Source organism: Leucopleurus acutus (assembly GCF_964270905.1).
Source record: "Leucopleurus acutus genome assembly, chromosome: 8".
Lineage (NCBI taxonomy): Eukaryota > Metazoa > Chordata > Mammalia > Artiodactyla > Delphinidae > Leucopleurus > Leucopleurus acutus.
Genome location: NC_139151.1, coordinates 106,276,342 through 106,299,693, shown reverse-complemented (window position 1 = coordinate 106,299,693; position 23,352 = coordinate 106,276,342). Strand labels below are relative to the sequence as shown.

Genomic DNA, 23,352 nt, shown 5'->3' with positions numbered 1-23,352 from the left:
CAAACGTCGACTTTCCTTCCCACTTACAGTAAAGGGCTGTGCAGGAGCTACAGAACACTGACAGTCACAGTGCCCAAAGGGACATGGAGACCATCTAGCTCCCAGGGCTTCCCAACCGTCCTCCCCGGACCCCCGTGTGGCCGCAGGTTCTTGGCACATGAGGCTCTAGGTGGCACTGCGCTCCCTGGGGAGCCAGCCCCTCGGAGACCCTCCAGAGACAGGCTCCTTTCCATAAGGCTTTGAACTACAGGGTCGAGTCCCCTTGCCCCTCCCCATTCTACAGAGATGCGACCAGAGGCTCCAAGAGGTGACCCGGTGACGGAACCAGATCAGAAGCTGTCTCAGGGCTCTGCCGCGCTGCCACCCAGCTACCTGCATCACAGACAGTGACAGAAGACGGGCCTTGCACACCCTAACATGCAAACTGCCGGCTGATCTGTTGCGTTCCAAAGCCACAGCTCTTTCCTTCCTCACTGTTGCAGTGATCCACCCAGACGTGGCGCAGTTCAGTGCATGTGACTCTCACCAGGGGCCGAGAGTTGGCTGAGGGACACGCGCACTCCGGAGCCACCGTCCACAGCACACGTAGACCCCCGGGCACACACTGCGGGCAAGAGCTTCTGGGGAAGGTGATGAGGGACAAAAGAGAAACTCTAAACGTCCTGGATTCGTCAAGTGAAAGAGCCACAAGAATAGTCAGAAACAGAATTAGACAAGACATCTGAGAGCGGAGGACTTTAAAGATTCTGGGCATTAGAGGAACCAACTGACGGTGTCAGGAAACCATCGTATTCGCCCCACGAGGCTCCGCAGGGCGGCAGGTGCCATGGGGACCACTGGAGGGCTCCTGTTCTGGGCGCTGCCCGCCGCCCACAGGCAGAGCCGACGGGGACAGAGACCCTTTGCTGAAGAAGCAAACCCTGGCACTCACAGGACCACCCCCACGGGCATTGGGGGCATCCTGCCGGCCCCATCTCCTCCTGCGGGGAGGAGCCCTGGAGTCAGACTGCCTGGGTGCAAACACTGACCACCACCTGTGATCTATGGGGCTCTGGGGAGCTCCCCAACCTCAATTTCTTCATCTATAAAATGGGGTACATAATAGCATCCTGCTTTCTAGTACTGTTTAAAGTATACTCTATAGGCGACTTCCCTGGTGGCGCAGTGGTTAAGAATCCGCCTGCCAATGCAGGGGACACAGGTTCGAGCCCTGGTCCGGGAAGACCCCACATGCCGCAAAGCAACTAAGCCCATGCGCCACAACTACTGAGCCTGCGCTCTAGAGCCTGCGAGCCACAACTAGGGAGCCCACGTGCCGCAACTACTGAAGCCTGTGCGCCTAGAGCCCGTGCTCTGCAACAAGAAAAGCCACCGCAGTGAGAAGCCCGTGCACTGCGATGAAGAGTAGCCCCTGCTCGCCGCAACTAGAGAAAGTCCACATGCAGCAATGAAGACCCAACACAGCCAAAAATAAATAAATAAAGTATACTCTATAGTATCATTATGAGGCCTCAGTGAGATAATTCACATAAAGAGGCTTAGAGGCTATCATATATCGCTTATATGCGGAATCTAAAAAAAAATGATACAGGAATCTCTTGGTGGTCCAGTGGTAAGGACTCCGTGCTTCCACTGCAGGGGGCATAGGTTCAATCCCTGGTCGGGGATCTAAGATCCCACAGGCTGCTTGGCGCAGCCCAAAAAAGAAACAAATGAACTTATATGCAAAACAGAAATAGACCCACAGACATAGAAAACAAACTTATGGTTACCAAAGGGGAAGATGGGAGAGGGATAAATTAGGAGTTTGGGATTAACATATACACACTAGTATATATAAAATAGATAACCAACAAGGACCTACAGTATAGCACAGGGAACTATACTCAATATTTTGTAATAACCTACATGGGAAAAGAATCTGAAAAAGAATATATATATATGTATGTAAAACTGAATCATTTTGCTGTACACCTGCAACTAACACAACATCGTAAACCAACTATACTTCACTTTAAAGAAAAAGGCTTAGAGGCAAAACATGTTGGCTATTACCTCATTTAATCCCCCTAAACATCCATCCACACAGCCCCTGGCCAGTGCCTAACACATGGCCAACACTAAGTATAATACTTGCTAAATAAAAACAAACAGTTACTGTTCCTCACCGACTGATGACAACGCTGAAGGCTCACCTCTGAGGAAACTGACAAAAGTAACCAGGGAAGGAAGGCTGGCCCACAAGTCCGCCGACTCTGCCTGAACAGGCTGCTTTCCTCGAAAATGCACCCACCTTGACCTGGGGTCCATGGTGGGGCAGGCGTGGGATGGAATCTACCCAGAGAGACAGGCCCGCGAGTGAGAGATGCGGGGCACACCCGCAGGCCTGCTTTAAGGTCTTCGTTTAAGTCACTGTCGGCTTGAGGAGGGAGCTGCGCTACTGTTTTATAAAATGCCCTCAGACAGCGCAGGGGTGAAACGCCAGTGTGCTGACAGTCCCCCGTCAGCATGTGTCTGCGGTGGAGGGAAAGGAGCTGAGCCACAAAGCAGCAAAGTGCCATACACAACTTCTTTAACCCTTGGCCTCAACTGGATTTCACACTTGGTCACAAATAAAGTCCTTTAGATTTTAATTTGCATGAAAACAAATACCACATCAGACTATTCAAATTAATACTCAGACTATTTGAAATACTCTTCCCCTGCCACATCTGTTTCTGTTTTGGGGTACAGAGGATGCCTGACCTTACCTGGCATTCACGTTCTCCCATGAAAGACTGTCAAGGTGGGGAGAAGAGCGGGCCCTAGCTTCTAACAGCACCTTCCGATTTCAAGAGAGATCAATGGCTCAGAAATATCGACTAGTCTCAAGTAGAGCTTAAACTTTTATACCGACATGCCACACGTGAAATCAATGATTATGTTACTACTGACAAGGGTTTAAAATTACACAGGCAGAAGGGATCATTAGCCTATTTGCAAAGCAGGAAAACTTGGAAGTGCAGGATATGCTTTAAGCTCCCAAATTTATTTTCAGAGCAAAATGAAATTTCCCCCTCAGAATAACATTGAGACTCTGCAAGCCAAGCGTAAGAACTCTCCGGGTGGACCTTCCCTGCCAAGGACCTGCTATCCAAGCCTGCAGAACTGGGCCAAGAGCTCACTTCCAGCTACAGGGAAAACCTACGAAGTGGAAACATTCTGTCACTTCTCTAATTAGCATTAGCAAGCAACAAACCTTCAGCTGTGCTTCATTTCTGAGAGTGAAAGGGAACACTTGCTAACTGCTCAGGATAACAGGCAAAACCCAGGACCATCTCACGCAAACTAGGAGACATGGTCACCCCACCTGTGAGGGTTGGGTGGGACAGAGACAGGAGAAGCAAGATTTCTGAGAATGCCTTTTCCTATAGTTCCGATTTTTGAACCATGTAAATGCTTTATGTATTTGAAAAAAATTAACTCCAAAAGAAGAATGCAAACCCTAAAATTAAGAATAAAAAGAGGGCTTCCCTGGTGGCACAGTGGTTAAGAACCCGCTTGCCAATGCAGGGGATGTGGGTTCAAGCCCTAGTCCGGGAAGATCCCACATGCCGCAGAGCAACTAAGCCTGTTGCGCCACAACTACTGAGCCCACATGCCACAACTACTGGAGCCCGCGTGCCTAGATCCCGTGCTCCACAACAAGAGAAGCCACTGCAATGAGAAGCCCGCGCACCGCAATGAAGAGTAGCCCCCGCTCCTGCAACTAGAGAAAGCCCACACGCAGCAACGAAGACCCAATGCAGCCGAAAATAAATAAATAAAATAAATTTATTAAAAAAAAATTAAACAGAAACAAATGAACTGTATATCAAATTTTATTTGTGCGGCTATGTTACTTCACATTGCTTTAAAACCCATTATTCTAACTATATATTATTTAGATACATTTATTTATTCTAAGACCCCAAAGAATTGCAAAGAAATTATAAAACTTCATACAGTAGGATGATTATAATAATATGGTATTAAAATGTTGAAAATATTTCATGTATATCATAGGATAAAGAAAATAATGCTAACATCATTAGAAATCAAAACAGTGTAAGACAAGAATTATAAATAGAAAATAAACTAAGGGGAAAGACTTCGTTTTAATTTGTTAAGGAAACATCAATACGAAATCCATGGTTTTTAAAGAATGAATATTTTTGTCTAGCTCTGTTCCCTAGGAGGACCTAAAAGACGCTAACCCCTGTGACATGAGCACACCTGGCCCCCAGATACTGATTTCTAAATACTTCCCCACGAAAAGGAACCAGGGCTCCTCAGAGGAATGATTTCAGATCTGAGGCAGGAAAAACACAAAGTGGGCCTGGGACAAATTTTTGTTCCAGAAAACAAGGAAACATTCAAAGCCTAACAGGGCCTTGGCAAAGGCCACAGGAGCCAATCCAAGGGGGACAATATAAGCATCTAAGGAATAATGATAACTGACTATAATACACTGAATAAATACCAATCCAGTGTCCACAGTGACTGAGAGAGAAAGAGAATAAAAAGGGATGCTCTTGAAAGAGGAGCATCAATTAATAAACGAAGGAGGACCGAGAGTCGGAGAAACCATCACTCCGCAACTTCCAATGAAAGAAGTGATTTGGCAGGAATGCCAAATGGATGCTAAGGTCCTAGGAAGTCCCCTAGTGACCAGGAAGGTCCCTGGGGAGCAGGAGGAAGTGCAGAGAGAGAGACGAAGAGGGGTCAGAAACCACCACCTAAGCCCAGTGAGCCCACCTCCCACCACAAGAACGGGACCACCAGAAATCGTTCCCTCTCAAAGTGAGGGCAAAAATGGGGGAAGTGAGGTAAGGCTGGGAGGTAAAGTGGGAGACGTTAAACCCCTGTGGAACGCGAACTACACATCATTTATACTTTAAAATGGTTTCTAACTGGTGTATTGCTCTTATAATTTTCTAACCAGTAAAAAATGTAAATCGTATTTAAAGCTGTTATGGTGAATATCATTATGCATAAGTTTCCTCCAGATAAGAACCATTTCCTTGGGCTTCCCTGGTGGTGCAGTGGATAAGAGTCTGCCTGCCAATGCAGGGGACACAGGTTTGATCCCTGGCCAGGAAGATCCCACATGCCGTGGAGCAACTAAGGCCGTGCGCCACAACTACTGAGCCTGCGAGCCACAACTACCAAAGCCCGCGCGCCTAGAGCCCGTGCTCCACAACAAGAGAAGCCACTGCAATGAGAAGCCCGTGCACCGCAACAAAGAGTAGCCCCAGCTCGCCGCAGCTAGAGAAAGCTCACGCACAGCAATGAAGACCCAATGCAGACAAAAAATAAATAAAAAATAATTTAATTTAATTTAATTTAAAAGAGAAAAGAGCTAAGCCACTGGCCTAACAGCAGGCAGTTAATTTGTAGACAGAAGTAAAATGCAGATCTGTCTAGCTGCAAAATCCATGCTAAAAAATAAATAAATAAATGGAAGAGTAATCTGGAAAAGACAGAAGAATAGGAGTTTTCTGAGGATCTTTCTACATAGGGCCAAACTGGCTCTCCAAAAGAGTTAGCTACCAAAGTACTCAGCAGTAGCTAGCGCTAAGAGCTAGCAAGCAGAAGACAGGGTAAGAAGGGCCTTCTTCTCTGACAGAACAGCATATTTACAAAGAAACTGCAGGAAAACAGAACATCTCCTGTGAGGAATGACCTCCAACCCAGTATGGCTGGTGCAGGACAGAGAGGTCGCTGGGGTCAACCCCTCCTTGAATCAACCTGGTGGAAGAAGAGGGTCCAGACCTCGCCAGCGGACCTCAGAGGCGGCGTCCGAGAGACAGGAAAGGTGCCTCCTACAGGGCCTGGAGACTAGGAGGGTGAGACGAGGGGTCTCTTGCTTTCTGACCACCTGACTCGGCAGAAAACTGCACCATCTCAGGAGGAGGGACAGACGTGGGGAAGAGCTGGTTTGGGCCCATGCTGAATTCAAGAGGCCCAAAGCCCACCCAAATGGAGGTGTGCCAGGCGAGGACGTGTGTGTGAGCTCAAGCAGTAGAGCGGGGAGGACAGAGGGTCGTGGAAACGTGAGGAAAGCCGCCGGGCCGAGTCCTCCTGTGCAGACACCCGGCACCAGCCGCTGCTTCTGCTGCGGTTCTGTCCACGCGTCAAACTTGGTCAGACTGAGCTACACAGAGTCTTTCATTCTATTTCTCTTTGCACAAATAAAGGGATCTTGGGCCACGTGACCCTTCCTACATACTGAGTATTCAGCACCTAGAACAGTGCCTGACACAGAACAGGCGCTCAGTGAATATTAGTGTTTACATTATACACATAAGCAGTATGTACACTTCATTAAAATGTTACATACATTGTTCTGTGCTTTGTAAGATGGGTGATGTCAAGGGGTTTAAAACTTTTGCCTAAAGTACTGACTCTACAGCTCAACCCATGTACCCCAATGACTCTCCGCCAGTGGTTTCTTCCCCATCCCTTCTAGCCCCGCCCCACCCATCCTCCACACAGCACCAGCACGGCCTCTTACAACCTTCAACCAGATGGTGTCAATCCTTCCCCACTGAGGCCAAAACTATCACCACTATCACCACTATGACCACTATCCCACTATGACCACTACGACCACTATCACCCCTATCCCACTCTCACCACTGTGACCACTCTCACCGCTATCTGGAGACGAAATGGCTGCATATAGCTCTGCCTCTGCCACTGTCTCCCAGGAGCCCAGAACCCGGAACCAACTCAGTCACAAGGGGCTTCACGGAGACCGGAGGGCTCTGCTCAACGGTGCAGTGAGCGTGTGCCGAAGAGGGAAGGCGCCCGTGCTCAAGGGTACTGTTTCAAAGTAGTACTGAACAGTATTAACTGTTTCAGAAAGCAAAAGCACTGGAAATACCCATGGTCTTCTGAGAGGGGTTTTGCCACCTGCACCTGCTGAAGAAGCTCACTGGAAGGGCCCCACCTAAAGTCAAGGGCATCCCTAGACTCCAGCCTGGAAGAGGAGTCACCGAGCTCCTTTGACCTCACTCTGATTCTGAGGTCAGTCCTCCCTGCCTGACTCACTCACTTCAGCTCAGCAGCACTGATCCAACCTCGGTAGGGGCACTGACCGTGAACCCCCAGTGGAGTGCTGGACCCCGCTGTGAACTCAGCGGTGCTTGAGACAGGCTGGGGATTCTTCCCACCAGAGCCTCTCAACCTCGGCCCTCGGCTGCCAGGTAACTGGTGCCGTGGAGGGGGCAGCGCAGACGTTCAGGGGCATCCCTGCCCGAGCCTTGACGGCCGCAGCCCCTCAGACCCCACCAGGTGTCACCCCTTCCTCCGTCCCGCATCGTCTCCCGTCCCCTCTCACCCTCCTGGCCAGGCTGCGCTTCCACCCTCCTTGCACTCCGATCCCCCGGCACAGGCTACACTGCTCCCCGCTCAGCCCAAACCTCTGCTGTGACAACCAACACTCCTGACACAGGCAGACTAAGTTGTGATTTTAGGACCTTAGTCCTTAGGGTGCTTGGAGTCCTATATCCACCAGTCTCAGGAATTAGCAGACTCTGGGAGAGATGGCAGCACAGTTTGGGGTTCTGCCCACAATTCAACCTGAACACATTCTCTTTTCTCGGTTCTATGTATTGGAGTTCTCTGAGACGTCTTTTTAAAATCTCAACTGTTGCTTTCAAAAAGACTGTAAAATCACTACACTCAACTTTAAGAATAAAATCTTCATATTCAACTTTAAAATGAAATTGAAAGGAAGACTAAAAGCAGTCATTTTTTTAAACACTGAAAAAGAAAACCCACATGTGATCAACTCACAGAACAAAGGTCACATAACCCCTCCCACCTCCTTATCCTCCTCCTCTGCCACCGCCAGCCCGCCATCACCGCCAGGCTGGCACAGGGCAAGCGGAAGAGGGGAGACCAGTGCGGGGCTGGGACAACGGCCGCGGGAGGAGCCCGAGTGCAGGTCCTCTGTGTCCAGGGCGCGTGGCCGCTTGCTCCACGCTCTTTCCAGGTTCAAGTGGCCGAGCGTGGGCAACCCGGGGATTCTGACTGGAAACGGGGGGGTGGGGGCTGAGCAAGGACCAGTGGTCCTTGTTCTCCTGCATCAAATAGAGACGATCAAATATATTTACTATTACGTGTTGCTTCAGAGGGAGCGAACACACCAGTTATTCCCCCACTTCCAGTTATGTACGTGAGCAGTTTGTAGGTCAGCCCGCCAAGAACTAGAAAAGCTAAATAAAATACATTTTTAAAGTCTGTCTGAAGGCATCAAAGAGGTACTGAGGCAGCCAAAACTGGAGGGTACAAGACTCCAAAGAAAAGGGAAACCCATTGAGGGAGCGGGAGACTGAGAGGGGCGCTCCCTCCCTCGGGGCGTCTGCCCATGCTGACTCTGGGAAGAAAACGCAGCGAAAAGGCAAGCAGAGGGTACTAGCTAACAGAGCTCTGGACAGTTCCATAAGGCTGGGAAGACAAACATTCTAGTACAGGCCTGACAAGTCAGCCAGGACTTTAGGGACTAAGCTCCCCGAGAAAAGGGGGCACAGAAAATGAGCCCAACACTCCGCACACACTGGCTGAGCAGCGGAGCTGCAGCAGAACCTCACGGTGCTCAGGACCTGCCAAGGAGGGGCCCTGGGAAGCTTCCAGATGGAGACCCTGCAGGGCTCCACCCTGGGGGGGGGGGGCGGGAAGGCGGGTGAAGGCAGCTGAGCCTGAGGCTGACAAGGACTCCCAGCCTCCAGTCGCTGAGCCCCCAACTGAGCCAAGAGCTGTGACCCTACCCTGGGTCTGCGTCACAGGAGACTCTGAAGGAGGACAGCATCACCCAGAACCTCTACGGTTTTTCACACATAATGTCCAACACTCAACTAAAAAGACAAAAACGGGCGTAACAACGAATAGGACCAGGAGAAAAAAAGAACAGAAACAGAAACAGATCCGGAGGGGACCCATACACTAGAGTTATCAGACGCAAACTTCAACTGTTCAAAAATATACTTGACAAAAGGAAAATTTTCCAAAATTCAAAATGGATTCTAGAACTTGAAAATAACAGTGATTGAATTTAAGAACTCAATCTATGGGCTTAACATCAAATCAGACACAGCTGAAGAGAGGATCAATGAACTGAAGGATGGATTAGTTTTAAAAAGAAAATAGAAGTTAGAGGAAAAAAAGTCTATCCAAGGAGCCCAAAAGACACCGCAGGACACTGTTAAAAAGATCTAGTGTACATATAAATGGGGCTCCTCACAGTGGAGGAGTGACAGGAAGGGGAATAAGAAACACCTATAAGATAATGGTCAACGTTGGTTAAAGAATCAAGCCATTGACTCAACAAAGAAAACCACACATTGGTTTTCAGCAGTTCTTCTGGTGTCTAAGGCAAAAAGAAAATGTTAAAGTGCCCAGAGGAAAAACGGCGTTGCCTCTAATGGCACAACAACACTGAGAGCTGACTTTTCCAGAAAAAGGAAGTCAGAAGATAAGGGATTGGCATCTATAAAATGCTGAAAAACAAATAACCACCAACCTGGAATTCTATACCCAACAAAAACATGCTTCAAAAGTGAAGGCAAGGGCTTCCATGGTGGCGCAGCGGTTGAGAGTCCGCCGGCCGATGCAGGGGACACGGGTTCGTGCCCCGGTCCAGGAAGATCCCACATGCCGCGGAGCAGCTGGGCCCGTGAGCCACGGCCGCTGAGCCTGCGCGTCCGGAGCCTGTGCTCCGCAACGGGAGAGGCCACAACAGTGAGAGGCCCGCGTACGGCAAAAAAAAAAAAAAAAAAAAGTGAAGGCAAAATAGGGGCTTCCCTGGTGGCGCAGTGGTTAAGAATCCGCCTGCCAATGCAGGGGACACGGGTTCGAGCCCTGGTCCGGGAAGATCCCACATGCCGCGGAACAACAAAGCCCATGCGCCACAACTACTGAGTCTGTGAGCCACAACTACTGAAGCCCTCACGCCTAGAGCCCGTGCTCCACAACAGGAGAAGCCACCGCAATGAGGAGCCTGCACACCACGGGGAAGAGTAGCCCCCACTCGCTGCAGCTAGAGAAAGCCTGCGTGCAGCAACAAAGACCCAATACAACCAAAAATAAAAATAAATAAATTTATTTTTTAAAAGTGAAGGCAAAATAAAGACGTTTCAGGCAAATGAAAATGAGACAACTCATCACCCACAGACATGAACTAAAAAAATATTGAAGTAGTTCTTCGAGAAAAAGAAGTCTCTGACAGAAATATGAAAAAACAAGTGAAAAGCAACAAAAAGGGTACCTATGAGAATAAATCACAATATTAACTGTACAAAACAATGATGATAATGCCAAAAATATATCTAAAATTTTAAAGTATCATAGCAGTGACACAGGAGGTGGGAGGGCATTCAGGGCAGTTTGAGTGTCAAAGCAAACAGCAGTGTCAGGGGGGCAGTAAAGGCAGGCACGAACCTAGGCTGAAGTGTAAAACACGCCCTGTGTCTGCGACTGTATATCCGACAACCGGCACAGGAACACAGAGTTAAAAACACTTCATACTTCTCAAAGAAGGTAAGAGAGAAAGGACACAGAATAGGTGGGACAAACAGAACACAAATAGTAACACTGTACCTATAAACTGAAATACTGCAATTACATTTAAATAGAGCAAATACTCTAATTAAAAGATAAAAACTATCAAACTGATTAAAATAAAAACTACACACTATTCACAGAGGTACATGTTAAGATATAAGATCACAATCAGGCGAAAGGAAAAGATACCCAGGCAAACACGGACAGAAAACTGATGGGCAGATATTACTGTCAAATAGTGTCTTAAGTAAGAAGCGTTACTAGAGATAAAAAGGAAAATTTCATAATGATACAAGTTCAATCTAGCGAGGAGAATTCTAAATTCGAATGTACCTAATAACATAATCTCAAAATACCAACACATAAAAGCGGAGAGAAGTAGAAAAGGATAAACAGCCAAATTCATCATCACAGTGGGAGCCTTTAACGCATCTCTCAGTAGAAGGGGGCTGTCCAGTACGCAGTCACGTGCAGCTATGAGGCAGTGATGCTTGAAGCGTGGCTGCTCCACACTGAGATGTGCTGCAAGCAGGAAACGCACAGCGGATTTTAAAGACTTAGTACGAAAAAAAGAGCGTAAAATATTTCATTCGTTGTTTTCATGTTGATTACACACTGAAATGATAATATTTTGGATATCTGTGCTAAATAAAATATATTAAAATTAATTTCACCTAGTTCTACTTTATTTAATGTGGCTACCAGAATCTGAATTACATGATTAACAAACTTGATCTAACCGATACACACAGAATACTGCGTTCCCGCGGATACGCATTGCTTTCAAGTGCCCAAGGAACACTTAACAAAATGAATGTGTACTGGGCCATTAGGAAAGCTCAACTCATTTCAAAGGATTGAAATAATGCAGGGTATCTTTAGGGATTGCAGTAGATAGACAGTTTATGCCCCCTCAAAATTCATCCCCCGCAAGGCGATGGTATTATGAGGCACGGACTCTGCGAGGGATTAGGTCCTAAGTGCAATGAGCTCCCTTGCCCCCGTCCGCCCGGGGAGGACAGTGAGAAGAAGCTGGACATCTAGGGACCAGGAAACAGGACTCACCAAACATGGAATCTGCCGGCACCTTGATCTTGGGACTTCCCAGCCTCCAGTACTATGAGAAATAAATTTCTATTGTTTATAAGTCAGCTAGTCTATGGTATTTTATAACAACAGCCCAAAAAGACTAAGATAGGGATCTTCATGGAATTAAGCTAGAAATCAACAAAAAGATAACGAGAAAAGCCTCCCCAAACATTGGGAAGTTAAACGACACACTTCTTCAAAATTTTTTTAAATAATAATTTTTAAAAACACAATGAAAATTAGAAAATACTTTTACATAAAAGATAAATGAAAGTTTGGTTTATTCAAATTTGTGGGATGCAGCTAATGGTGTTTAGAGGGTAACTTATAGCCTTAAACACATGTACTGGAAAAGAAAGAAGGCTAAAAATCAATTAAGCATCTATCCCAAGAAACCAGAGAAAAGAATAGCAAACGAAACACAAAGCAAATGGAAGAAAAAGGAGCAGAAAATAAGGAAATAGAGAACAAATATGAAATTAAAAAAAAATCAATAAAGCCAAAAGTTGGTTCTTTGAAAGGACTGATAAAATTGATAAACCCCTAGAGAGACTGATTAAGAAAAAGAGACAAAGCACAAATTACCAGTACCAAGTATTTTTTAAAGGGGATATTATGAACCCTTTTACACTTACTAATTGGAAAGTTTGGGTGGCCTGAATAAATTCCTAGCAGGGGGAAAATGCTTTACCTAAACAGACACAAGAAGACATATAAAATCAGAAAAATTCTATTTCCATGTAAACAATTAAATCTGAAATTAAAAGCCATCCCTTAATGAAAATCCTACACCAGCTGGTTTTGCCAATCAATTCTTCCAAAAATCTAAGAAAGAAAACACCAATCTCACAGGAACTCTTCTGGGGGGAAAAAAGGAACACTTTCCACCTTGTTTTATGAGACGAGCATAACCTTGATACCAAAACCCAACAAGGACAAGAAGTATAAGAAAGTAAAATTACAGACCTTGAATACAGATGCAATAATCCTAAACAAAATTAACAAATAAAATCCAACCAAAGGAGAATACATCAAGATCAGGTTGGGATTATTCTAGAATCACAAAATTTTTTAAAAAGTTAAATCACCACATAAAAGAAAAATCACTTGATTGTTTTAAAATTTGCAGAAAATATACTTAAGAAAATTTAATGTAATAATTTTAATTCATGATTTTAAAAAACTCTTAGCAAACGAAGAATAGAGGAAATTTTTCATATTTTCATAAAAATATCTACAAAAAAGCCACAGTAGGGCTTCCCTGGTGGCGCAGTGGTTAAGAATCCACCTGCCAATGCAGGGGACATGGGTTTGAGCCCTGGTCCGGGAAGATCCCACGTGCCGCGGAGCAACTAAGCCCATGCACCACAACTACTGAGCCTGTGCTCTAGAGCCCGCAAGCCACAACTACTGAGCCCGTGTGCCTGGAGCCTGTGCTCCACAACAAGAGAAGCCACTGCAGTGAGAAGCCCACAGTGAAGAGTAGGCCCTGCTCGCCACAACTAGAGAAAGCCCACACGCAACAACGAAGACCCAAAGTAGCCAAAGAAATAAGTAAAATAAATAAATTTTTTTAAAAAATTAAAGAAAAGTTACAGTAAATATCATATGTAATGGTGAAATAGTGAAAGCTTTTCCTCTGATACTGGGAATGAGACAAGGATATTTATTCTCATTACTTCTGTTCACCACTGTATTGGAGATCCTAGCCAGTACAATAAGGCAAGAAAAAGAAAAAGGGTTACAGCAACTGGAAAGAAAAAAAAAAGAAACTTATCTGCAGACATAACAGTGTATACATAGAAAATACAAGCATTATTACTAGAAATAAATGGATTTAGCAAGTGAATACAGAAAAATTAATTCTATCTCTACATACTAGTAATTTATAATGGCATCAAAAATATGAGATATCTAATTAAACATGCATAAGACATACAGAAAACTGTAAAATTTTAAGACAAATTAAAGAAGATCTAAATAAATGGAGGACTATATATACTGTGTTCATGGATTCTAAGAACAATATTAAAAAGACGTCATTTCTCCCCACACTGGTCTACAAATTAAATTCAACCTCAATTAAAATCCCGGCACATTTTCTGGGGAAAGACAGCCTAGTGGATTCTAAAATTTATCTGAAAACGCAAAGGGCCAAGATTAGCCAAGGCAATACTGAATAATGACTCAGGTGTAGGATTTAAATTACCAGATATGAAGACTGACTAAATCTACAGTAATTTAGATAGCGTTGCATTTGTGCAAAAGAGACAAAAAGATCAATGGAGCAGAGGGGAGTCCAGAAACAGACCCATACACTTACGGTCACTTGATTTACAACAGAGATGACACTGCAGCACACTGGGGAAAGGATGCTTTTTTTAATAAATTACAACTGGATAGCCATACACTTAAAGGAAAAAAAAAAAAAGGAAGCCTGGCCCCTATCTCACACAATAAACAAAAATCAGTTTCAGATGGATTACAGATCTAAATGTAAAAGATAAAACAATAAAGCTTTTACAGGATAACATCTTCATGCAACTTTGTGATGGTATCTTTCAATGAACACAAAGCTCATTAAATATTACTGAAAAGATTGATCACCTGGGGTACATTAAAATAAAAAATTATGCTTTTTAAAAGACACCACTGAGAAAGTGAAAAGGCAAACACCCCCCCCAAAAAAAACCCTGCCATACATATATGTACTCAGAATATATAAAAAGAACTCCTTCAAATCAGTAAGAAACAAAACAGACAACCCAATCAAAAAATGGGCAAAAGACAATTATTTCACCAAAGAAGGTAAGCAAATGGCCAACGAACACCAGGGATGTTAACTGGCCATCAGGGAGCAAGTCCCCACCCCACTGAGTTCCTACCGCTCAACACCATCAGACAGCCACAACCAAAGGACTGCGGATACCGAGGGGCAGAACAAGCAACGGCTCACGCTGTGGGGGGCAGGACAACGGTCACGACCACCACCTTGGATAGACCTACTAAGGCTGAACATACTCCATCACCTGGCAGTGCTACTCCTTTGAACACACCCAACAGAAACACATACATATCTGTACCAAAAAGCAAGTAAGAACATTCAGGGCAGCATTTGTAAAAACTAGAAACAACCCAGATACCCATGAACAACAGAAAGAATAAATTACGGTACATTCATACACTGGGTTATTAAATAGCAGATGAGAACGAACAAAGCTACATGGATAGAGCTCGCAAAGGTAATGTTGAATGAAAGAATCAAGAAATAAAATATACACGTTACTTTATTTCATTTACACAAAGTCAAGAACATGCCAAGTTAATCAACGGCAGAAAGTCGAGACCACAGTTAGCTCTGGGAGACAATTACTGGGAGTGGGTGGGAGGGGGCTTCTGGGAAGCCTGGTAATGTTCTATTTCTTGGTCTGGGCAGTGGTTACAAGAGTGTGTTCGCTTAATGAAAAATTCACTGCGATGTACACTTATGATTTGTGAATTTTTCTGACGTATGTTCTGTTACAGTTAAGTTTTTCTTAAGTACACTATTACTTGCCTACATAATCTGGCAGGAGTTTATTCACACGCCTACCTGGTCACACAATTAGCCACCAAACAGAAGACAAATACCAAGAAAGGGAAGGATCCAAAAAATGTTTACTTAATGGTTCCTGTGTTTCTAAAACGCTGGACTCAGGTGCTCAGGTGGTGAGGTGAGCTGGTGACGTCATCACATTCTCCACTCAACAAGGCATTTCCAGGCTACAACACGGAGCAGCAGCTAGCAACAAATCACTGAGCGACTGTCCCATTGGCTGGTGTGACAACCTCCACTGCATGAGGCTGGACTTTACAAAACTCCTGTCCCTTACTTGTTACAAATCCCTTGTGCTCATCCTTTCAAAAAACTACACTTCAGTGTATGCACCTCAAATTACAAGAAGACAAATACAGCTACGAAAGAAACAAAACAAAACAAAAAACCCCAAAGTACTGAAAAGATTTACAAATACTACAATAAAATCCCAGTGAAACATAATTTGGCCAACCCTTCTAAGCTTGTGGTAATAAAATCTGACCCAAACAAACTTGGTAATTTACAAGATTCAAATGAGAAAAAACTTAATGATTCTCAAATTGACAAAGACAGAACATCACAGCACTGACATCAGATTATTGTTGCTAAAAAGGAAATCCAAATGTTGAGCTTACCAGTCTTTCAGGAGAATTGACTAAAGCCCAGAAATGCATTAAGGCTAGCAATTATTCATTTACTATTTACCACTGCAGACCCATCCTGAGAGAATAAATGCATGCTTATTCATGTCCACCTGAAAGCACCATAAAGGCACCTATATGAATAGGTAAAATGGCACCTACACAGCTCGTAAACACCCAAGGAACACACACATCTCCCACTGTGCTCTGTGCCACCCGGCGCACACTCTTCTAGCTGACACCCTCTCCCTGCTCCTGTCATTAGATCCTCACTCGGCTCCACAAGGAAAGGCCTTGAAACACTGCTCCAAACACAATATCCTTAGATGAAAAACTTCAGTGTGACTGTAAGCTTTATAATTCTCACCTGCCTCAGAGAAAGCTCCAAAGGAATCCATCTTCCGTCTTCTATCCCCTCAAACAAACCTGATTTACAAAACACCGGTGTTCTGAGAAAGGTGGACTGTAAAGATATTTTTCCTGTGAAATCAATCCTATTTGTCCAGTAAATTTCATTAGGAAATTGGAAATACATAACACAACCCATGGAAATACACATTTAGGCAAGGAATAGCTTAAGACAGCGAAACGGAAGGCACCACAGAGCTTGGCTGCTTCATAGCCCTTTTTCAAGAACCCTGGAGCGCTCTTCCAAATCTAGGCAGTTCCTTCTGCCGCTCCAAAGGGGAACAAGGGCAATAAGGTGTTTTTACAGAACTTTATGGTACACTAGAGCTTGTTCTCACTAAGAAGTTTAATCCTCAGGAATTTTATCTATATGGGACTTACAAATAACAGAACCACCATTTCACAAGTGATTACGCAAAATACACATCGAAAAATTTCAACATCGTAAAAAAGCGTTTAGAAAAAACTCAGGTGAAAATCACCCATACCTGTGGAAGCGCAGTATTGAGCTGCCTCTGCAAGGAATCTCTTTCGTGACCAACCTCGTGTAACTTCCCCTGGGTTAAGGCCAGCGTTTCTTGGGTCTCTCTCAGAGTGTCAAGGAGACGGTCCCTCTCTTCCAGCATGGAGACCATCAACTGTTCAAAGTGTGAATCTGCATCTGGCTGTGAAGGGGAGCTGGACCCATGGCTCCCACTTCCTCCTGGGGGGCCTTCTGCTTCACTGATGGTCGGCATCACCTCGCACATCATCTTGAAATGAAAGACCCAGACCACAGTCATCAAGTGCAAAATAAAGGCTTCCCCAAAGCTGCAACTTTATAGCTATCTGTAGCTGATAAGTGAAAGGCTGACAGCCTCATTATTCCCAGATCTGACCGCTCTGCTCTGTACAGAAAAAAACTGGGAAAACGTACACATGCATATACAAAGTGCCCAGAACACACAAGATGAAGACATCTAATACTGACAGTAATCCAGTGAAGGGGTAAAGACCAAAGAAGACAACCCTCACATAAAGAACAAACCCTGTGGCATTCTCTCTGCAAAGCTGTACTTTCTAGTTGTTGAAAACAAGTGTGCTTCTGTAACCTTTTTTTTTTTTCCTTTCTATTTCCCGGTGGGGGAGAGAAAGTCAAAACACGTGCCATCCAATCATTTTTCAGGAAAAGCACAGAAGGAGCATACAGCCAGTAAAACTGACAAGTACAAAATCCATCAGGCATCTTAGAGGAATGTGTGCAGTCAGCTCCTAGGAAGGACTGACGGCTCCCTGAATTCTTGGGCTGGATTTGGTGAGCGATAAACGGAACTGGACTCGTTAAGGGCGCGAGAGGTGTTTTTCAACGGCTACAATGGTTGGTCAGTCAACCTAACTTACGTAAATTAACAGACCCCCCGCCCCCAAAAAATTCCACAATGGAAAGATAGCAGGTCGAGACAGACGTGCACGGCTAGGAAGGAAGGAAAAGTGAAAGGTGAGATTACGAGAGGCTACTAAGTGTCTCAAATATAATGACGGGGCGAGGGGCAGGGGGCCGGTTCCCGAGGCTGCCGCCGGTGCTCCGGGCTCGGCGGACCCCCGGGACGGAGATGCCCAGGACCGCATACCACGCACCTGACAGTGACAACGACTCTACCCCCGCTCGCACCCGCACCCGGTGCTGCAGCAGCCCGGACGCCAGGGTGGCGAGAACGATTCACCACGGGAACCCAGCCTGGCTCGGGACTTCCCGCGGCTACAGGTCCTCGCCCCCGCGCCCAGCGCTGGGGTCCCCGGGGGCGCGGGTCACCTGGCGCTGGGGTCGGGGAGGGGGGGCGCACGGCCCCGAGAGCCCGTTCGCCGGGGGTCCCGCGGGCAGCGCCCCCTGCCCCAGCGACCCCGGGCTCCGCTGCACACCCTTCCCCCGGGGCTGACACTCACCAGCCGCGCGGCCCCCGCGGGGAGGGCGCCGGCGCCCGGGGCCCCGCTCCGCCCCAACCCTGTTTCAGTCCCCCTATCCCTTACCTTGCTCGCCGGCGGGAGCGGGCGAGGAAGCTCCGCGGCGGCTCGCGGGCGGCTGCTCGCTCCAGGCGAGCTCGGGGCCCGACGAAGGCAGCCCGCGCCCGCCGCCCGCCCCGCGCCCGCCGCCCCGGGCCCGCCGCCCCCAGTCACTAAGGCCGGCCTGCGGCCGGACACTGGCAGAGCACAGGAGGAGCGGGCCCGGCTGCGCGTCGCCGGCGTCAACGTGCCCGACGTCGGGCGCGTCGGCGCAGCGTCAGCGCCGAGCGCCGCCGGCACGCCCCGCCCCGTCCCCCGGGGGAGGAACTCAGGGGGCGGCCGAGTGTGCAAGCACCGCCTCCTCAGGGGGGCGGGCTCGCCTCTCGGACGCCGATTGACTGGATACAGTAGAAGCCCCGCCCCCGGCCCCGCCCAGGTGGGTGAGCCTAGGTCAAGTCGCCGCTCCTGATTTCCGGCACCGGGCTCCGGGCTCCGGGCTTTGGTCCTCTTTCCGAGCAGCGTCTTCCAACTCGGGGGCTGCCCCCAACTCTCCGCTTACAGCCGCGGAGGACACCGAAGGCCGTTATCGAGCGTCTACTGGGTGCCAGGTTCTGAGCCCGACACTTCCCGAAGGTCACGGCTACACACCTTACGCCGGAGCGCACCCCAGTGCAAGTCACCTGTTCGCAGCCGGTCGGAGCCTGCGGTGTGGCCTCCGGAGCCTCCTAGGAACCGGTCCTTGCACGATTCGGAAGGACGCGGTTTCGACGCAAGACCCATTACCGAGCTTTACCTGCAGTACCTGGGGAGGCAGAGATGGGCAGCGTTTGATGTTGAGGCTCCTGGGCGCTGTGTCGAGAAGGCAGGCTTTGGAGCTAGGCACACCTTGTTCAACTTCCAGCAGATACTTCTCCCTGCGGTGGGGGCCTGGGCACCGCGGGGGAACCCACTTGTAAGATGGGAGAGTGAGTGATACAGACCTACCCCAGGGCTGTTATAAGAAACAGAATGTGTAGGGAGCACCTAGTCAAGGACCTGGCTGGGGAGGTACTCAGCGAATGGTGGTCATTTTTATCTTTCTCAACATTGTTATCCTTATTCATATCCATATTTAATCCTTGCGCAAGCTTTCAAAAATCCCTGCTGTGTGCCAAGTCCTGTGCTATATACTGCAGATGCAGAGATTAATAAATACACCTTTAATAAATTAAAGCAGATGCTCCCCACTCAAGGTCTGACTCCTGGATCACAAACTCTTGGCAAGACAAAATGTCCAGGCATTGTTGCCAAGTGACACTGGCTGCTGTCTCGCTAAGTCTAAGTAAAGGTTGCATGGTGGGGGAGGGGGGTGAAGCCTTCCAAGGTAGATTCCTTGATTCCCAGTTGCGAACTCACCAAGAACAGGTGCTATGTCTGATTGGCTTTCTTACCTCCCAAGTCCAGGACCACACCTTTCATCCATGTATTTGTTCATTCAATAAATATTTGAATGACTCCACATAAATATGAATTTGCATCCCCGATCCAGGGTCTGTAACAGAGGAAAACATCCAGCTCTCCTCAAGTGTACCAGCTTAATTCATCCAGCCCATATTGGCACCATGCTCAGCAAGTACCTGCGTCCTAAAAAATCAGCACAATACTAAAATTGTGTTCAACAGAGTAGAATGTTCATTCATTTCATGATCATTTATAGAACACTGTGAGCCAGGCATGGCCTAGGTTTGGGGAACACAGGACTGCGAAAGACATCAATTCACAGCCTGGAGGGGAGAAGAGAAACAGACTATTACAATGTCTGTCCTATAAACAGCGTGTGACTTAGTGCCTTGGGACCGCAGAGGAAGGAGGAACCAACTCTCCATTTGGCATCACAGGGGCTTCACAGAGGGATAACATCTGAGCTGGGTCTCAGGATGAGCAGTTTTCCAAGCAGAGAAGGGAGAAGCCCATTTGGTATAACGGCAGGAAAATGAGAATCCCAGATTTCACTCATTTTCATGCATTCATTTCATTCCCTCAGATTGCAAAATCAGTTAAGAGGAAAATTGTAAGCAACCTCAAATGGCCAACAAAAAAAGACTGGTTAAATCATTGCACTGCAAATGACAGAAAGCTTGATGACATTCAGAGGTATATTTTAGATGACTGGCAAAATTCTTTATCCTGACTGTGGTGGTAGGTACATGACTGCATGCGTTTGTCAAATCTAACAGAACTGTACATTAATGTGTAAATTGTGTCCTAACTTTAAAAAATTGAAGTATAGTTGATTTACGATGTTGTGTTAGTTTCAGGTGTATAGCAAAGTGATTCGGTTATGCGTACATATATATCTATTTTTTTCAGATTCTTTTCCCTTATAGGTTATTACAAAATGATTAAGTATAGTTCCCTGTGCTATACAGTAGGTCCTTGTTGGTTATCTATTTTATCAACATATACCTAATTTTTTTAATGGGGAAAAAAACTTCAAAAAATACCAAGTTACACACAAGTATATAGAGTGTGAGCCCTAATTCAAAAAAGAAAAGTTTGTGTTTAGTTGAAGTCTGTGTTATCGAAAATTTATTAGCTTGTATCTGAAAAATTCTAAATATTATTGATATTAATCCAAGTGATACAATTTTAATAAAATGAGTCTTACATGAAATATTTTTGAAAAGTGAAATTCAATTTTCACTCTCAAATTTGTAAAACAAAAACATGTATGTCTATATGTGAAAACATTGTTACTGAGTTCAGTTAGTTTCTTACATTTCTCTATATATGTATGTACAGAGATACTCCTAGAAAGAGTTAATGTCAGCCTGTTGGCAGGGGTTGTCTTTGAGGGGGACAATGGGTTGTTTTCACTTTCTTCTTTGTGCTAGTTTGTGCTTTCCAGATACTTTATCATGAATGTGCATTCTTTTTATCATTAGAGGAAAAAAACCCGCCAGTGTTACTTTCATAAAACCTAGGCAAGAACAAGCCATGGCACATTGCTTTCAGGAAGCTAAGATGACATTTTGATGTAGTTATCTATATCACTCAACTAAACTTTTTCCCAGAAGTATTCACCCGAAAAATATTTCAGAGGCTTAGTCAGGAAAACAATGAACATGAGAAATGTTTTCCCTCCAATTCTTCTATTAAAGGCTAGATAAAATATGGAAGTACAGGTGGGGGCTAGAGTGTTTTTTACTGTGCTCAGAGCTGTGTTTTCACAAATGTGCCCGCCAGCGTTGACTCTCCAGATGTTGTAGCTGTCAACCTTGAGCGTGGCCTGGGCCACCTCCCCTTTCTAGAGAGGTAAGGGGCCCGGGAGGAGAGGTGAGATCAGAATGTGGCCTGGCCTCTACCACAGAGATCCAGGTCTACTGGAATATGTAAAGCAACCTAATGAATGGTGGTGGGACAATACTATTCGGGGTTGGGGTGGGGTGGAGAGGTCTGAGCTGGCCGTGGGTGATGGAAGATGTGGCTCTCCGTTTAAGAGGAGGAAACTGAAGCTCAGAGATGCAAACAGCCTTTGCCCAGCAGCACCCAGCTAATTGGGGAAGGGCTGGGACTGGAGCCTTGAATGAACGGGGGCGGTCCTAATGGCTGATCTCATCACTATGCTTGTGAGCAAGGATGGTCTCTTAAAGGGACCCCCAAAGAGGAAGCACTATCAGTGGGTCTCAGCGCTGCCCCAGTAATCCAGTCCCCTGCAGAGGAGGTGAGGCCCTGGGCTTCCTTAGCTTGATGACTTTAGCCATTAGAACCAACCCTGTCTGGGTTTCCCATGTATCCCTGCCGAGGTGAGGAGGGGTGGACAGACACGGAGAAAGGGAAAGAAAGAAGACTATTCGTCTCCTTTCGTTCTTAAGATAATTCCCCACACGGCTGTTCCTGTATCCTTCCCACTATGCACATGAGGAAACTGAGGTCCCAGTGGCCACCAAGCAAGGAAGAACATCAGCCTGCCTGGTCCAGTTTCCACGGCAGTTCTGTTGCCCACAGTTGACCAGTGAGCTGACGTTTTGGCCCATGACCGAGCCTGTCCGGAGCTTGGTTGGTGCATGTCCATCCCCAGGAGAAGGAAGGAGAAAAAGCATTTACAGAGAACCCCTAACTCGTGTAGCCTCACTCAAGCCTCACAAGCGTATCTTCCATCCTTTCATGGATGCGAACACTGAGACGCAGAGAGATCAGATCACCTGTCCAAGGCCCACAGTTTATGATTTGGTAGAACCTGGGGGTCTTGAACCCAAGACTGCCTCCAAAGCCAGTTTTCGTGCTGCTACAACAGAACGAGTCCCCAGGCCGCCAAAGCTGGGGACAAATCCCCTAGGCCAGTGCATCAAGGCACTAAACCTGATGCCCATTGAGGGTCTACGTGCCTCTCCACCTCCTGGTCTGAAACACGCCCCACTGTCCCAACACAGTGCTGGGCACAGGGAGTTACCAGCTCCTAGAGGACCTCAGAGCCTCCCACATGGACATGAAGACGTCCACCCCTTTCATCTGTGTAAGTTTATTTATTTATTTATTTATGGCTGCGTTGGGTCTTCGTTGCTGCGCGCAGGCTTTCTCTAGTTGCGGTGAGCGGGGGCTATTCTTCATTGTGGTGCGCGGGCTTCTCATTGCGGTGCCTTCTTGTTGCAGAGCATGGGCTCTAGGCGCGTGGGCTTCAGTAGCTGTTGCACGCAGTCTCAGTAGTTGTGGCTCGCGGGCTCTAGAGCACAGGCTCGGTAGTTGTGGCACACGGGCTTCGTTGCTCCACGGCATATGGGATCCTCCCGGACCAGGGCTCGAACCTGTGTCCCCTGCATTGGCAGGCGGATTCTTAACCACTGTGCCACCAGGGAAGTCCCCGTGTACTTATATTTAAAAGCAAGTCATAAGCTCCTTGCAACTTGCTTCTCTTGACAACTTCATTACGCTCTTCAGATAGAGCCAATCTAATAAAAACGCCCAGCAATTGGAGGAAGAAGGGCCTGGGCAGGTAGTTCAGACTCTCCAAGGGCTCGGCTGGGGCCCCAGCCCTGACCTTTACCTTGACCTCGAGTGGAGTCCATAGCCATACGAAGCCTTGATCTCTTC

The 23,352-nt window shown here is 46.8% G+C and overlaps 1 protein-coding gene across 1 annotated transcript in view; it reads right to left on the bottom strand.

The window, feature by feature from the left end:
- Nucleotides 1–18,476, bottom strand: part of PPFIA1 (PTPRF interacting protein alpha 1) — an 89,660-nt gene extending 71,184 nt beyond the window's left edge. Inside the window, exons 1-2 of the mRNA XM_082844956.1 lie at nt 18,310–18,476; nt 16,791–17,054 (exon numbers count right to left, since the gene is read on the bottom strand). Of these exons, the coding sequence (XP_082701082.1) occupies nt 16,791–17,054 (264 nt within the window). The 5' untranslated portion in view covers nt 18,310–18,476. The remainder of the gene's footprint in view (nt 1–16,790; nt 17,055–18,309) is intronic.
- Nucleotides 18,477–23,352: the final 4,876 nt, after the last annotated feature.